At 49.1% G+C, this 17472-nt stretch overlaps 1 protein-coding gene across 1 annotated transcript in view; it reads left to right on the top strand.

The window, feature by feature from the left end:
- The first annotated feature begins 3858 nt into the window (after nucleotides 1-3858).
- LOC114596577 (putative ferric-chelate reductase 1) overlaps nucleotides 3859-17472 on the top strand; it is a 37877-nt gene continuing 24263 nt past the window's right edge. The window contains exons 1-3 of the mRNA XM_077928444.1: nucleotides 3859-4109; nucleotides 10402-10594; nucleotides 16570-16706. Coding sequence (XP_077784570.1) covers nucleotides 10402-10594; nucleotides 16570-16706 — 330 coding nt within the window. The 5' untranslated portion in view covers nucleotides 3859-4109. The remainder of the gene's footprint in view (nucleotides 4110-10401; nucleotides 10595-16569; nucleotides 16707-17472) is intronic.

Raw genomic sequence — 17472 nt, 5'->3', positions numbered from 1 at the left:
GAATTTGCAACCACAAGCCAACTTGGATAGCTTTAAAAAGGGGATTAGATAAATGTTGTTTATCCTTGATGATTATGATCTTCCGCACTGGAGGCACCATGCATCTGAATACCGCTTGCCATGGAGTCCAGGTTGCGGAGAGGGCCAATGCATTCATGTTCTGCTTGCAGGTGTCGCATGGACATGTGGTGCCCACAATGGGAACAGAATGCTGGACTGGACAGGCTATTCTTATACTCTTCCCTAATCCCTGTTGTTGCTCTATTGTTATTCATTTAAAAACAACACTACCACCACCAAGTATATTGCAGCGCTTTGTCAAAAGTTGTCTGTTTTTGAGATTCCTAATTATGGGGAGTATCCAGTGACGTCTCCCCACTTGTGAAATGGAATTCCACTTGTGCAATACAACCTCTGGTTTCTCTTCCCCACACACCTTTACCCCACCCCCACAGGCCCCAAAAGCCAATCTAGCAGGTTTCTCAACCCTCTGGAGCAGATTGTGGGGGTTGCAGGAGGAAGGGGAAGCCTGCTCATGCTATCCTGGATCTCACTCACTCATGTATCACATTTTCTTTAGGTTGTGCAATATACAGTTCTTTTTTATAAAAAAAAAAAAACTTATCATTTATAGTTGGGGGAAAAGAATCTGTTGATTCCCCCCCCCCAAATCCTACACTCATAACATATATAGAAATATTTTCATAACTAAATAAATACATTTATATACATGTATCTATATACATCTCTATACATCTACACACACACACACATTTACAGTGATACCTCGGGTTACAGACGCTTCTGGTTACAGATGCTTCAGGTTACAGACTCCACTAACCCAGAAATAGTACTTTGGGTTAAGAACTTTGCTTCAGGATGAGAGAGAACAGAAATCGTGCGGCGGCGCAGCAGCAGCGGGAGGCCCCATTAGCTAAAGTGGTACCTCAGGTTAAGAACAGTTTCAGGTTAGGAATGGACCTCCAGAACAAATTAAGTACTTAACCCGAAGTACCACTGTACTTGAATGTTAGGGCCAATTTGCAAGAGCAAACCTCTTCCTGACCAGGGCTTGCCTACTTTGGGGGGGCCCATTGGAAACATCTGCAAACTGTGATGCTCCACAACTGTGCACACATTGTAACCATGAGCACATGCAAGCATGCACAACCGAAGGCTTCTTTGGGAAGGCATCTGGGTTGCTCACAGGAGCTGTGGTGGCCATCCGTGCTTGTATTCAACCTCTTCAGGGAGCTATCATGGGAGAAGCAAACTAGCTGAGCAAATAACCATGCAGCTGATTCTGCGCCTCCTGAACGGACATCTCCCACACCAGAGAACAATTGAGAATGCTCACCTCGGAGCATGTGTTCTCAGAGACTATGTTTGCAGTCCTATTTTACTATTCACTCATTGCGTTTCCAGTGCTAGGTTTTTACTCCATGTTCATGTGACGTTATCCATGTGTCCTTCAAAGCCCCATCCTTTAAACTGCAGAAAGAAATCTCACCCCACATTTAGAAGGACTGAGAGGAGCTTCCAAACGCACAGCTGAGTGTAATTGTGGGCTATTTGTACTGCATTCATGGGCGTCCACAGGGATTTTTGGTGGGTGGATGAGGGTGGGGAGCAAAGTGAAACACTGCAAAGGGGGCTAGCTTCTTAAACAAAACAAAACAAAAATGAGACTTGTAGTGCTTGTGCATTGTGCCTCACCTTGAATTCTACAGATGCTGAAAACTTACTTTTTCAAAAGAAATGAAAGCCGTGATCCTGGGGCTATGGTTCCGGGGTGGGGAGCAATTCCCCCCCCCCTTGCCCACCGCCCATGCCCATTCTAGTAGGATTTAGACAAACATCCTGATCTTGGAAGTAATTAGGCATATGGAAGTCTATATTACCTCACATTGGGTCAGGCAAGGAAGTCTGAGGGTTAGGTAGAGAGGATAAAAGGAATGGAATACAGTGGTACCTCGCAAGACGAATGCCTCTCAAGACGGAAAACTTGCAAGACGAAAGGGTTTTTTGTTTTTTGAGCTGCTTCGCAAGACGATTTTCCCTATGGGCTTGCTTCGCAAGACGGAAATGTCTTGCAAGTTTGTTTCCTTTTTCTTAACACCGTTAATACAGTTGCGACTTGACTTCGAGGAGCAACTCATAGCACGCGGTGTGGTAGCCTTTTCTGAGGTTTTTGAAGACTTTGGTGATTTTTGAAGCTTTTCCAAAACTTTTCCGACACCGTGCTTCGCAAGACGAAAAAAATCGCAAGACGACAAAACTCGCGGAACGAATTAATTTCGTCTTGCGAGGCACCACTGTATTTCCCAACCTCACAGCAGTGGGACGAAACAAGCATATTAAAAGGGTAGGAGCAAATTGCACGAACCACAAAAGTCTTTGTGGAACCATTTGCCATTCACATATCAGTGGAGCATGTACAACAGAAGTCCAAGACAAACGTCCCCCCCCCCCCCATTTATATTTTTCATAACTTGGACAAGGTAACAGTGAACTTCATTGGGAATAGCAGTGGAAGTGCCCTACACTGAAAACCTCTGCTTTGAGGCTCCCCACTGGCTATCACTAAAGGGGGAACTGCTGTGGCATTGGGACCTTCCTTCACCGTGGTGAAGCCCCCTCCCCAACTGGTAGCATTCTTTGGTGGAGATTGGCATGGGGAGAAACCATGCTGAGACACCTGAAGAACCATCTCTTTCCATATGAACCTACCTGGACCCTGAGATCATCTTCTGAGGCCTTTCTTCATGTGCCGCCTCCTCCTCGAGAGGTGTGGAGAGTGGTAACATGAGAACGGGCCTTCTCTGCAGTGGCTCCCCATCTGTGGAATGCTCTCCCCAGGGAAGTCCGCCTGGCACCTTCATTATACACCTTTAGGCGCCAGGCAAAAATGTTCCTTTTTAACCAGGCCTTTGGTTGATCTGGGACGCGGGTGGCACTGTGGGTTAAACCACAGAGCCTAGGACTTTCTGATCAGAAGGTTGGCGGTTTGAATCCCCGCAACGGGGTGAGCTCCCGTTGTTCAGTCCCAGCTCCTGCCAACCTAGCAGTTCGAAAGCACATCAAAGTGCAAGTAGATAAATAGGGAAGGTAAACGGCGTTTCCGTGTGCTCCTCTGGTTTGGCAGAAGCGGCTTAGTCATGCTGGCCACATGACCCAGAAGCTGTACACTGGCTCCCTCGGCCAATAAAGCAAGATGAGCGCCGCAACCCCAGAACCGGTCACGACTGGACCTAATGGTCAGGGGTCCCTTTACCCTTTACCTTTTTGGTTGATCTGTTTACATCCTATGCCCTTTTAAAATGTGGGTTTTTTGCGGGGGCTATTGGGTTGTTGTTTTTATTTTTAGTATATATTTTGTGGTTTTATATCTTGATTTTATTCTGTGAACCGCCCTGAGACCCCTGCATATAGGGCAGTTTATACATTCAATAAACAACAACAACAACAACACACACACACACACACACACACACACACACACGATATGGGGGCTTAGGATTGCACCGTTAGCCTAGATGCGACTTGATGTCTCCGGGACCATTCAATGTGGGTCTAGCAACATCTCGATTCCTTCCCTTTCTCTTCGCGACTAACTTGACCCACTGAACTCAAGGGGACCCAAGTTCAGCTGACGTCCGGATCCAACCCTTTATGTCTAATTAAAGTTTCCCGCGTGGCCGTGAAGATAAAGGCACCCCCGCCCCGCGCGCCTCATTGATAAGCGCGTGTTGCCGGGTCACAGCAATAAACAAAGCTCGGCGGGAAAGGCAGTGGCCCACCTTGGCCAGCAGAGGGCCCGGGCGCGGTCTTAAAGCCAGGGAGGGGCGAGCGCAAAGGCTCCACTTTGCATCCAGCAGTCAGGCAGGCGGCTCGTGCGCAGGATCCCAAGGCTGCGCTGCAAAGAAAGGTGAAGCGAAGGCGAGGAGGAGTGGCCGCAGCAGGAATATTCGGAATGCGCCTAAGTTTGCCACGCTTTCCGTCTTGAAAGGCTCCTGTGCCTTCAAGAAGCTGACTTCGAGGAAGAGGCATTGCTCGGCTGCATCTTTCACGTAGGAGGAGGTCCCGGGTTCATTCCTTGACATAGCCAGGTAGGGCTGGAGACTGAAATGTTGGAAAGCTTTGCATGCAGAACATCCCAGGTTCAGTCCAGGTTGGGCTGAGGCAGAGACTCTGGCATGGACGTAGCCAAGGGGGTGGGGGGTAGAGAGGGGCAGCTGCCCCCCCGTAAATCAATAATAGCTAACTGAGGTTCTCCCCCCCAAAGAAGGTCTGCTCCCCTAACAAAAGGCCTGCCCCCCTCAAATAAAAATTCTGGCTACGCCCATGGACTCTGTTCTGAAATTCTGGACAGCTGCTGCCGGTCAGTGTAGACCAGGTGTAGTCAACCTTTTTATACCTACCGCCCACTAATGCACCAGTGATCCAGTGATCTTTATAGGAGGAGAACATACGGTAGTTTCCTATATTCCTGATGTTCATTAGGTGAAGCTTTTCTGGTCAGTGCATTTTGGGTTGATGAAAACTGCATCTGTTGAATGGGCTGCCTGCCTTGCAACTCTTAGCTGTGCAGTTAATGGGATGTAGGAAGTGGGGAGCGAGACAGAGAATGAGAGGTGTGTGTTGCACCCCTGGATGCAGTTTTACTGGCCTCTTCACTATATACCTATAGATTGCTGGCATGCGGAATTTGATAGCTTTGCTCCTTTGAGCTCATGTGTTTGAAAATGCTGTGGGAACGAGGCTGAGCTGGGGCCTGTGGCTTTACTCATGCAAAAAGCATGGGGGATGTCATTCTGGGAAATAACCTCTCACTTTTTCAGTTTGCCCATTGTACAGAACGGAAAACTCAAGAGCACAGTGGCTCGCTGCTTCGATCCTGGCAAGTGTGCTAGGTCTGTGCCTGCCCACTCATACAAAGCACCCTTCACCTATTTTAGTGTTGCATTTCTTCCAAGGTGGAGGAAATTGTACCAGGCTGACGAAATAAAGCAGTGGTTTATGCAATGCAAAGTCTAGAATTTGCTTCCACAGGAAATGGTAGTGATAGGCACTGAGTTGGATGACTTTAAAAGGGTAAGGCTATTGATGGCTACTAGCCACAATGACTTTGTTATGCCTCCACTGTTGAAGTACAAGGAATCACAACTTGGGAGACTGCGTAGGCTCTTTTTATACAGTGGTACCTCGGGTTACATACGCTTCAGGTGACATACGCTTCAGGTTACAGACTCCGCTAACCCAGAAATAGTACCTTGGGTTAAGAACTTTGCTTCAGGATGAGAACAGAAATTGTGCTCCGGCAGCGTGGCAGCAGCGGGAGGCCCCATTAGCTAAAGTGGTGCTTAAGGTTAAGAACAGTTTCAGGTTAAGAACGGACCTCTGGAACGAATTAAGTACGTAACCAGAGGTACCACTGTATTCTTAAAGGTGAACCCAGAACCCCTTACAGACTCCAGTTCAGCCACATCTATATTACGCTGCTCACCTCCCAGTTCCCCAATCCTAATTTTGCTAATTTCATTACAGGTCAGATTTGTGTGTTCTATTGTATTTGCATAGCACCAAGCATTAAAGAACACAGCACTCTTTTAGGGGGAATAAATGGATGCTACCAGCACTCAAAGTAACTAAGGTTGCAATCCTATACACCAGGCACTTAGCCCTTGAGGTGCTGTGGGACTACAGCTTCCATCAGTCCCAGCAAGCATGACCAATGGTCAGGAATACAGTGGTACCTCGGGTTAAGTACTTAATTCGTTCTGGAGGTGCGTTCTTAACCTGAAACTGTTCTTAACCTGAAGCACCACTTCAGGTTAATGGGGCCTCCTGCGGCCGCCACACCGCCGGAGCACGATTTCTGTTCTCATCCTGAAGCAAAGTTCTTAACCCGAGGTACTATTTCTGGGTTAGCGGAGTCTGTAACCTGAAGCATCTGTAACCTGAAGCGTATGTAACCCGAGGTACCACTGTAATGAGAATTGCAGTCCAACAAAAACTGCAGAGCACAGTGTTGGCTATGCCTGCTGTACTTACTTGGGACTTCATTGTGGCCTACTTCAGAGTAGACACGTATAGGGTAGAGCTACTTATTTTATCACTTTATGTGTATCTTACATTTGTGCCTCTACCTTTCTCCAAGAACGAAGGGCAGCTTTAGTTATATCTTTAAGTGTCCCTACTGAGAGTGGAAGAACAGTGAGCAAATCACACTAGGCTTTGTTAAAGGAGCACTTTGGTATCACTTTAAGTTTAAATCTTGAAGTGTTAGGCAGAGAGATGCTTCTTAGGAATAGGTGAAAGGTAGGTGATGGATATCTGCCTTTATAATGCATCGACTTACAGCTGAGTGCCTCAGGTATTACTAACACTTAACAAGGGCCAGCAGTTTCATAAGGGGTGGTTTAAATGAGAAGGTATTTGGTCATAGTAGATCTTAAACCAGAACTGACTCGTCTGTGGAAATCACTGAGAGACATAGCTCCCAGCATCTTGTAGGTATCTCTGAACTGCCTCTGTGGAGAGAGATCTGATCTGAGAGGGACATCAATGATCTAAAAGCTCTGTGGTGAGTCATCTACGAAGGGAAGAACTGTCATTTAGCAGTAGAGCTCACATTTGGCATGTGGAAGGTCCCAGGATCGATCCCTGGCATGTCCTGGTAGGGCAGAGAGAGAGAGAGAGAGAGAGAGAGAGAGACCCCTGTCTGAAACCCTGGAGTTTTTGTCAGTAGCTGCCAGTGTAGCAGAGCAGAGCTCCTTACCCTGCTTCCCAGCACAGAAATCACTGCTGGTAAGGGAGAGCAGGGGATGCGGGTGGCGCTGTGGGTTAAACCACAGAGCCTAGGACTTGGCAATCAGAAGGTCGGCAGTTCGAATCCCCGCAACGGGGTGAGCTCCCGATGCTCAGTCCCTGCTCCTGCCAACCTAGCAGTTTGAAAGCACGAAGTGCAAGTAGATAAATAGGTACTGCTCTGGCGGGAAGGTAACTGGCCTTTCCGTGCACTGCTCTGGTTCGCCAGAAGCGGCTTAGTCATGCTGGCCCCATGACCCGGAAGCTGTACACCGGCTCCCTTGGCCAATAAAGCGAGATGAGCGCCACAACCCCAGAGTCGGTCACAACTGGACCTAATGGTCGGGGTCCCTTTACCTTTACCTTTAAGGGAGAGCAGAGAGGTGGGTCAGTGCGGTGTGGACACAGGGAATTGCACATTGACTCCGCCGTTGTGCCTGCACCGCACTGACCTCACCATTTCCTTGACTGGCAGCAGCAATCTCCACATTGGGAAGCCAAGCAAGTGACTTTGCCCTGCTCCTCCTGGCTGCCTACCCCTGGCCTCTGATGGTCAGTGTTGACAGTATTGAGCAGGACAGACCAGGATACTATGGATAGTTGTGAATAGTCATCCTTAGTTTAAAAATGCCAAATTTTAAAATTATTATTATTTCCCCTGTTTCTCTCCTTGTCCCACCCCACCCTAACCTCCAGGTCCTTAATTTGCTCTCATATTTGTCTGAAGTTTCACTTTCATGTGTCAGAAATCAATAGGCAACAGAACCCTGTGACAAAGTTCATTTTTAATTGGAAGAAAAATGGCTATTTATTTTATAAGGCTGGATGGGTTACGTGAGATACGTGCAGCCGGGAGACTTTAGTGGTTTGGCTCTTTTCCTGAAGTCTTAATCTCAGAAACAATGAAAAATGCTGAATGAATTGAAAGCTGATAAGTTTAAGAAGAGAACCGCCCACGTGTACTTAAGAGCTGCGTGTGAGCTGTGGGTCAGTGCTTCTTATTGGGATGGGCCAGTGCGGTGATGATATGCTGATGGAGCCAATCTAGCGCATCTACTGGTGCACCCATGCAAGCCCCGACATCACCACCTTTGCACCACTCCTGGAATTCTGTGTAATGTGGAAATTTGCTAACATCTATGGCAGGGCTGGTGAGGAGTACCCAGAGACTGTATAGGCTTCCAGACAGCAGACCTAATATGGTCAAGTGTCATTTACATTTTTCCAAACTGGTAGCTGGCAACAAGCTTTTAAGAAAAACAGATTTTTTTTCCTGGAAAGGGTAATAAATCCAGATTAAACAGGGGTGGAGTAGGGAAATATGGACTGATGTTTTGTGGCCAATGGCATCCTATGAATGCTGGGGGACACCCTCCCAAAACAAATTACATGAGGACACCCATCGCACAGTGCAGAACTGGCCCTGTTGCAGCTGCCATATTATACTCCTTCTTTAGTGTAAACCCTGGAACCCTGGAGCCCATTGACCTCAACCATGTGTGCCTTCACTGTATCTCCCTTTAGGTAAAAGGTAAAGGGACCCCTGACCATTAGGTCCAGCTGTGGCCGACTCTGGGGTTCTGGCGCTAATCTCGCTTTATTGGCCGAGGAAGCCGGCATACAGCTTCCGGGTCATGTGGCCAGCATGACTAAGCCGCTTCTGGCGAACCAGAGCAGCACACAGAAACGCCGTTTACCTTCCCGCCGGAGTGGTACCTATTTATCTACTTGCACTTTGACATGCTTTCGAACTGCTAGGTTGGCAGGAGCAGGGACCAAGCAACGGGAGCTCACCCCGTCGCGGGGATTCAAACTGCTGACCTTCTGATCGGCAAGTCCTAGGCTCTGTGGTTTAACCCACATGCCACCCTTTGGCACTTGCTAAAACCATTTTTATTCAAGCAAGGCTATTCAGACATATAGAAGCCGTCGTGTGTTTTATTTAATTCTAGCTTAATGCGGTTTTGAATTATTTTTAGTTTTAAATGCTTGATTTTCACTGTTTCTCACTCTTAGTTTTATTGTTTTATTACCATCAAGTAGTATATAAATGCTGTGAAATAAAACAACCTCCCTGTGACCTCACCTACTCTGCTTTGGTGACCCAGCTGCTGGTGTCTCCCCACACAATGAGCAGTGTCTGCTTCCAGGAATCAGGGAAATGGATTGGGGGGGTCCTGCCAACCCTGGCATCTGCCACGTGAGGCAGCTTCATCACTCTAATAGCAGGACTGACCCTGATGATCTTAATGACAATGCATAGGACATTCTCCCAGGTATAACAACTTTGTCTTTGGAGTAAGCAAATCAGTTAGTGCATAGTAGTATTATCACCTCGTTGCCTGTTCAGCCCCACCCAGTACATGTCAGCACAATAGCCAAAACAATTCATTGGCATGGTGGAAGGTTTGGATTGTTGGGCTTACTGTGTATTGCTTCTTGCACCCAGAGGCATGTCAGTGTGCTGCTCTATGAATCCATGTGCTTGTTCCAGCTTGCTAAACATCTGCTCTGGTTTACAGTTGCTGCTGCTGTAATTCACCTTGTCTCTGGTATCAGTGGAACACCACATAAATAGCATTATTGCGCCCCTGGTCTCTTGACTGGTGGCGACCGCCGAGACCATATAACACTGGTCCTGGAAGACCAACATTGGCTCCCAGTACATTTCCGAGCACAATTCAAAGTGTTGACCTCGGCCCAGTATACCTGAAGGAGTGTCTCCACCCCCATCATTCTGCCCGGACACTGAGGTCCAGCGCTGAGGACCTTCTGGTGGTTCCCTCACTGCAAGAAGCTAAGCTACAGGGAACCAGGCAGAGGGCCTTCTCGGTAGTGGCACCTGAAGGCAGCCCTGTTCAGGGAAGTTTTTAATGTGTGACATTTTAATGTATTTTTAATCTTTGTTGGAAGCCGCCCAGAGTGGCTGGGGAAACCCAGCCAGATGGGCGGGGTACAAATAATAAATTATTATTACTATTACTTAACTTCACCTGCCAGGAATTTCCCTGGGTATTTGAGAAAACTGCAAGTCATCTTGAGTCATCCAAAGCTAAGCACTTTTAAAACTTTTAAAATATTAGGGGAAGAGGTTTAAGTACATGCCTAACTCCCCCACTGGAAACAACAATATAATTTTAGTACACTAACATTTTGATTTTATTTATTAAAACGTATCTATGCCTCCATCTAATTTAAAAATGCCAGAGCAGTTTATAACAGAGTAAAAATGCCTAACTTTGACTGAATCATTATACATAGACATTTGCCGTCTGCATCTTCATGGATGCAAAATATATGCTATCTGAAGTAATGTGTTATTCTGTGGCTTATCATCTGAAAGTGTGTTTCCTTTAAGCTTAATTTTATTGCAAAAGTCTAAGCCATTGAGCAGGGCTGGGGAGCCTGTGGCCTTCAAGGTGTGGTTGGACTGCAAATCCCATCATTGCTGGCCATTGACCATGCTTGCAGGTTCTCCACCCCCATAACAGAGGATATTGAGATTTCCTTCCCCCATTTGCCTTTAAGCTTGCTTGTGCAATCGTCTGTTATCCTCACTTAAATGTTTCAAATGTTTTGCTTTCTTCACAGATGGAAAAGTTGGCTAGCTTCTTTCTTCTATGGGGAGCGTTTTCTTCAGGAGTCCTCGGCTACTCAAATGGAAAAATCAGTGCGGCTTGTAGCTCTATGGTTCCTGGTCACGGACTCACTGCACAGAACTCTGCACCGCCATATGCCATCTCCATCTCCAAAACTTCATTTGCCCCAGGAGATGAAATTATAGGTGAATTCAGAACCATTTGTTGACTGCAATGTAAACCAAAAGTGATGTCAAAGGTCCACTCTAGGAAGTGCTTCCTTCCCACTCTCCCTGCCCCCCCCCCCCAATGTCTCTGCTTAACATCAAACCTTTGTTAAATAATTTTTTATCTCTAAGTCAAGAATGGGCAATCTGTTGCACTCCATAAATAGCTGTGACTGTCATTCCTGACCATTGGCCATGCTGGCTGGGGCTGATCGGAATTGAAGTCTAGCAATATCTGGAGGGCAGCAAGTTCTCTATCCCTGGTTTAAGCCCAAATGTGAAATGAACAGGATCCAAATTGCTCTGTGGGTGTGCATGTATATGCATTGATGCCATGTCTCCCTGCCCTCTGCCCCACTTTTTCCTGTAGCCCTTCACATTAGATTCTCGTTTTTTGACAATCTCAGTCTTTTGGGAATGATTGTTGGAGCGGGGGTGGGGGAGCCCTGAATGCCATGCTAGGTCCTTTTGAATCATTGCTCAGAGCTGCAATAAGTGTGTCATCTTTTGCCAACAAGATCACATGGATTAGTCGTCGCTGGAGAGACAAAAGGATTCTTTGTCCAATTTAAAGAGTTTCCCATTTCAATCACATTACAGTTTGCTATAAAGAAAGTAGACGTGTTTTTGTAGCTTATTATCTTTCCCCTTTAGCACAGGAGTTTAGAAAGCAAATGGTGCCGTTAGGGCATGGCGGATGCCCAGTCCCAAAAGATACCGCTCAAACGTGCCTGATGTGAACTGCGGTCCGTTGTCAGAGACAAGGACATCAGGACACCCATGCGTTGCAAACAGGCCTCGCAGCACCCGGATGACAGCTTCGGTAGTGGTGGAGGGCATCAGGGCGACCTCCAGCCATTTGGAATAGGCGTCCACCACTACCATAAAGGTCCGGCCGTGAAAGGGGCCAGCCAGATCGATGTGCACCCTCGACCAGGGTGTCTTTGGCGTCTCCCACGTGTATCCCTTAGCTGCCGGTGGTGCAGGCCTCGACTCCTGGCACGCTTGACAGGCGGACACCCAGGCAGTGATGGCATCGTCCATATTAGGCCACCAGACGTAACACCGAGCCAACGCCTTCATTTTGACAATTCCCGGGTGGCCAACGTGCAGAGCCTCCAGGACGCGCTGACGGAGTCCCTGGGGAATCACGACGCGGTCTCCCCACAGCAGACAGCCGCGATGAGCTGAGAGTTCATGTTGTCTGGTTGCGAAGGGCTGGAACTCCGATGCAAAGGGCCCTTGTGGCCACCCCCTCCACACCCAGTTGAGCACCCGGCTGATGGTGCGATCCTGGGCAGATGCGGAGGCCACAGTGGCAGCCGACACAGGCGCTGCCGGAAGATCCTCAATCAGAAGGAGCGATGAAGCTGGAGCCGGGTCTTCCACAAATGCTGGAAGAGGGCAACGGCTGAGGGCGTCGGCATGGCCCATCGATTTCCCCGGGCGGTGGATGAGCCGGTAGTGGTAGGCAGCCAGGAAAACAGTCCATCGCAGCATGCGTGGTGAGAGGACCGGTGGAGTTGGACGATCACCGGCGAGGAGGCCCAGGAGTGGCTTGTGGTCAGTGATGAGGTCAAAAGTCCTGCCATAGAGGTATTCATGAAACCTCTTCACTCCAGCCACAAGTGCCAATGCCTCCTTGTCGAGCTGGCTGTAATTCCGTTCCGTCGGAGATAGTGTCCTGGAAAAGTAGGCGAGCGGTGCTTCTCTTCCATCTGGAAAACGGTGACTAAGGACAGCCCCGATGCCAAAAGGTGAGGCGTCGCAGGCAAGGACCAGTGGCCTGGATTCACTGTACTGTACCAGCACACTGTCCGAAGAAAGGAGAGCCTTGACCGCGTTGAAGGCCGCCGTCTCCCGATGACCCCAGGCCCAAGGCGTCTTAGTGCTAAGGAGTCGGTGAAGAGGCTCAGCCACTGTGGCTTTGTGGGGCAGGAACATGTTATAAAAGTTCAGCAGCCCCAGGAACGCCTGCAACTCCGTTTTGTTCTTTGGAGTGGGGGCCTGCTGGATAGCGCGGATCTTGGATGTGGTTGGATGAAGACCGGAGGCATCGATAAGATAGCCCAGGAACTCTACCTGTGGAACGGCGATCTGGCACTTCTCCCTTTTTACCTTGAGCCCGGCCTCCTGGAACCTGGTCAGCACGGCACGGAGGCGCTCGAACAGCTGCTGGTGTGAGTCTGCAGACACCAAGACGTCATCAAAATATGGTACCACGCCCGGAAGCCCTTGCAGGAGACGCTCCATAAGGCCTTGGAAGATGCCAGGAGCCACACTCACCCCGAACTGCAACCGGCGGCAACGGAATGCCCCCCGGTGGGTGACGATCGTCTGGGCTTCAGCAGTGGCATCATCGACTGGCAGTTGTTGATAGGCTTGGGCAAGGTCCAGCTTAGCGAAGACCTTACCCTCACCCAGGGAATGCAGCAGGTGTTGGACAACAGGAACCGGATAAGCGTGCTGCTGAAGTGCCTTGTTGATCGTGCACTTGTAGTCAGCGCAGATTCTCACCGACCCATCTGGCTTGACAGGCGTGACGATGGGGGTTTCCCACTTTGCGTGGTCAACCGGCTCCAAAACTCCTTGGGCGATCAGTTTGTCCAGTTGTTCGTCCACCTTAGCCTTGAGAGCAAAGGGAACCCGGCGTGGCTTTAGCTTGATGGGGGCGACTTGTGGATCCAGGCTAAAGGAGATGGGCGTACCTGTATATTGGCCCAAGGTGCCGTCAAAAACCTCGGCAAAGTCTTTGACCAGACCCTCAGTCTCTGCGTTAGAGATGCAGTTGATGCCGGTGACTTCCAGGCCGAGGGCATCAAACCAGTCTAGCCCTAGGAGGCTTGGCCGCTGACCTTCGACCACCACCAACCGGAGCAGGCCCGAAAAATCCTTGAAGGCGATCCGGAACCGGCCAACGCCTACCACGGGAACGTCGTTTCCCTGGTAGTCTCTCAGGTGTACGCGGTGAGAGTCGAGTTGCCTTTTGGACACTCTGGGTACCAGTCTTTTGATGGTGCTCCATGACACGATGGACAGGGCAGACCCGGTGTCGATCTCCATGTCACATGGAGCTCCTTCAATGAGCACCGTGACGTTCAGCTTGCGTCTCGTAGGCGAGTCGGTTTGGCCAATCGTGGTTCCAGACGGGCAGCGGCAGTTGGTGAGAGCGAAACAACTTTCCTTGGCAGACTGGAGTGAAGACTTGGACTTGCGAGTCGATGAAGGGGGGGTGTCAGACGGAGCCGATCGGCAGACCTTAGCGATGTGGCCCCTTCTGGAACACCTCCTACAGATGGCGTCTCTGAATCGACACTTGGCACGGGAATGGTTGCCTCCGCAGCCAGCACATTCCGGTTGGCCCTTGGACTTCTGTTGGAACTTCCTGCGCTCCCGCTTTGTCTGGTGCACATCATCGTCTTCACTGGAGGATGCCTCCTCACTGCTGGCCTCTTCATGATGCACCGGAACGGGCTCCCTAGCAAGACGCAGGCTGCTGGACTTGCGGATCTCCTGAGCGGAGCGTTCAGCAGCTTCTGAGGCCACAGCCTCCTCAATGGCTTTCTGTAGCGTGAGGTCTGGCTTGGCTAGGAGACGCCGTTGCAGATGGATGTCCCGGACCCCGCAGACGATTCGATCCATCAGGGCATCGTCTAAGTCTCGGAACTCACAGTGCATTGCAGCCTGTCGCAGGGCGGTGGTGTAGTTGTTGATTGACTCCCCCTCTGCCTGGTTCCTGTGGTAGAACGCATGGCGGGCAGCAATCTTGGACGGCTTTGGTGCGTAGTGGTTGCGGAGCTTCTCTTGGATCGTGTCCCATGGTGATGCCTGGACTGCTTCAGGCGCAACCAACGCTCGGGCCGTCTCAAACACCTCAGGCCCACAGAGGCTGAGGAATAGGCCCCGCTTCCGATCCTGTGATACTGCTGTCAGTTCGTTGGCTTGGAGGTAGCAGTCGAACCGAGCGAGGTAGGAGTCCCATGATTCAGAGGCTGGCGCAAACGGCGGTAGAGGCACAAGTGAAGCCATGATTCCGATGCCGGCGTGAAGGGCGATGGATGGAACACAGTGCTCTAGCCAGAACAGTCAGCTCTGAACTGGTTCTGCCCAGTGATTTCGCTCAGTGATTTCGCTCTGTGATTCAGCTCAGTGATTCAGCTCAGTTCAGAGGCTGGCCGCATCTGGCTGTGCTCTGATGTCCATCCATCCCATCCTCGTCGCCAGTGTTAAGTCGTGGGTTGACATAGCAGCCGGCACAGCGATTTCTTCAAGTAGCTCTTTATTATGGTAAGCTGGAATAGAACTGACAGTGAACAGCTCAGCCGGCCTGTATTTATAGGCAGCCGGCTGTCACATTGTAACCACAACAGCCCAGAGTTCCCGCCTAAAATAACTGCCGCGGACCTGAGTGAAAACTATCTACAGACCTGAGTGAAAACTATATACAGTATCCCCCTGTTGGCCCAGGGTGAAACTACACTACATAACACTTATTCCCTTCCAGCAAGGGAAAGGATCGGTACTTTGTATCCCTCCGGCTGCTTTGAACTTGGCTCTTTTCCCTAAGACACTTGGTTATCCATCTACGAATAAAGCTAAGCTGAATCACAATGGACCTGATCCAGCCATTAAAAAAAATACTTTGCCATGTGTGTTTGTCTGTGAAATGTACAGTTTGTTTTTCTCTGAGCCACACGGTAGTGGAAGGGAGGGTCTGGAGATCAGAGGTACTCATATCTCTGCATGCCCAGCCTACAGAGGCAGTACTTAGTAGGCTTTTTACCTGGTGGGGCTGGGTGCTGTTTTGTGGTAGATAAAAATAAGGTGTGGTTTTTTAAAGAGACCATTTTGCCCACTTTCAAATGTGTTCAAAATTTTGGCTTTGGTTATAGTTTGTTACTGTGATATTCCATGGGAGGGAGAGATAATAGTAGTAGTGGTGGTGGAGATTATTATTATTATTATTATTTCCCCAGCCACGATAAACATCCAACATTAAAAACTTCCCTAAACAGGGCTGCCTTCAGATGTCTTCTAAAAATCTGATAGTTGTTCTTCTCTTTGACATCTGGTGGGAGGGTGTTCCACAGGGCGGGTGCCACTACCAAGAAGACCCTCTGTCTGGTTCCCTGTAACCTTACTTCTCGCAGTGAGGGAACCAGCAGAAGGCCCTTGGTGCTGGACCTCAGTGTCCGGGCAGAACGATGGGGGTGTAGACGCTCTTTCAGGTATACTGGGCCGTGGCCATTTAGGACTTTAAAGGTCAGCACCAACACTTTGAATTGTGCTTGGAAACATACTAGGAGCCAAAGTAGGTGTTTCAGGACTGATGTTATATGGTCTTGGATGGATGGATGAATAGATAGATAGATAGTCATTTTTTTCTTTAAAAAATGTTTAGGTGTACTCTCATTTTGACTGAAGAAAATCACCATTTTACAGTTCAAATTGGGGAAAATACAGTAAATGGACTAAAGTACAAAGATTCACAAAATGTTTAGGGGTATGCAAACCCCTGCATTCTTCCAGAAAAATGCACTGGATAGATTATAGATATAGATTAGATAGATATAGATATAGATATAGATATATAGATATAGATATAGATATAGATATAGGTATAGATAGAGCTGAGTGAGTACAGATCCCTAGTCTGGAATTTTGGAGGCTTGAGGAAAGGTCATTAAAGGCAGGGGAGAACAACACAGAACACAAATACATTTCATCAAGCAGCCCCTACTGGTGTGGACAGGAAACATCAAGATAGATTTGAATTGAAAGCACTCGGGTGCAGACAAAAGTGCACAAATTAAAATCAGATCTGTGTGACACACCCTGGTGATTAGTGATGATAGTAATAAATGCAACGTTCATTTGTTGTTGTTTTTTGCCCTTAATATTTGTTGTGGCAAAACATTTAAACTGATACTTTTTACAACATCCTTCCTACTCAGTATCTCTTACGGCAAGCAGCGATTCCAGTTTTGAGGGATTTTTACTCCAGGCCCGAGCGGTTGGAGGTGATGTTGCTGTGGGACATTTTCGAATCCTAGACCCTAACTCGCAAGGCCTTGCGTGCAATGACATTCAGGTATGTGTAACTTGTGTGGCTTGGGTAACTCTTTTGTTAGTAGCTTTTGCGATGCAAAAACAAGCTTTGGTTGCAGAGCAGAGACTCATATACACTGAGGGAACTATCCTACGGCCTTGAATATGATCGGGGGATACAGTGGTGCCTCGCAAGACGAAATTAATTTGTTCCGCAAGTCTCTTCGTCTTGCGAGTTTTTCGTCTTGCGATGCACGGTTTCCCATAGGAATGCATTGAAAATCAATTAATGCGTTCCTAGGGAAACCGCCTTCAGACCAGGTCCGGGGACAGTCTGTCCCCCGACCTCTTCTGAAGGCTGGGTGGGGGGGGGGGACAAGGGCTTTTCTTCCCACCCCCAGCATTTTAAAAAACCCCGGGACAGCGGAGGACGTCTCCGCTGTCCGGGGCGATCCTAAAATGCTGGCGGGCGGCATTTTAAAATCGCCCGGGACAGCGGAGGACTTCTCCGCTGTCCTGGGCGATTTAAAAGCCCCTGGGAAGCCAGGCAGGGGGGACAAAGACTTTCGCCCCCCGCCAGCCTTCAGAAGAGGTCCTGGACCTCTTCTGAAGGCTGGCGGGGGGCGAAAGTCTTTGCTCCCCCCCGCCTGCTTCAAAAGCCCTCCGGGACAGCGGAGAAAGGCGCTGCGTTTCTCCGCTCTCCCGGGAAGGCAGGCAGGGGGGAGCAAAGACTTTTGCCCCCCGCCGGCCTTCAGAAGAGGTCCAGGACCTCTTCTGAAGGCTGGCGGGGGGCGAAAGTCTTTGCTCCC

Source organism: Podarcis muralis, chromosome 5 (assembly GCF_964188315.1).
Source record: "Podarcis muralis chromosome 5, rPodMur119.hap1.1, whole genome shotgun sequence".
Classification (NCBI taxonomy): domain Eukaryota; kingdom Metazoa; phylum Chordata; class Lepidosauria; order Squamata; family Lacertidae; genus Podarcis; species Podarcis muralis.
This window is presented reverse-complemented; position numbering and strand designations above follow the sequence as displayed.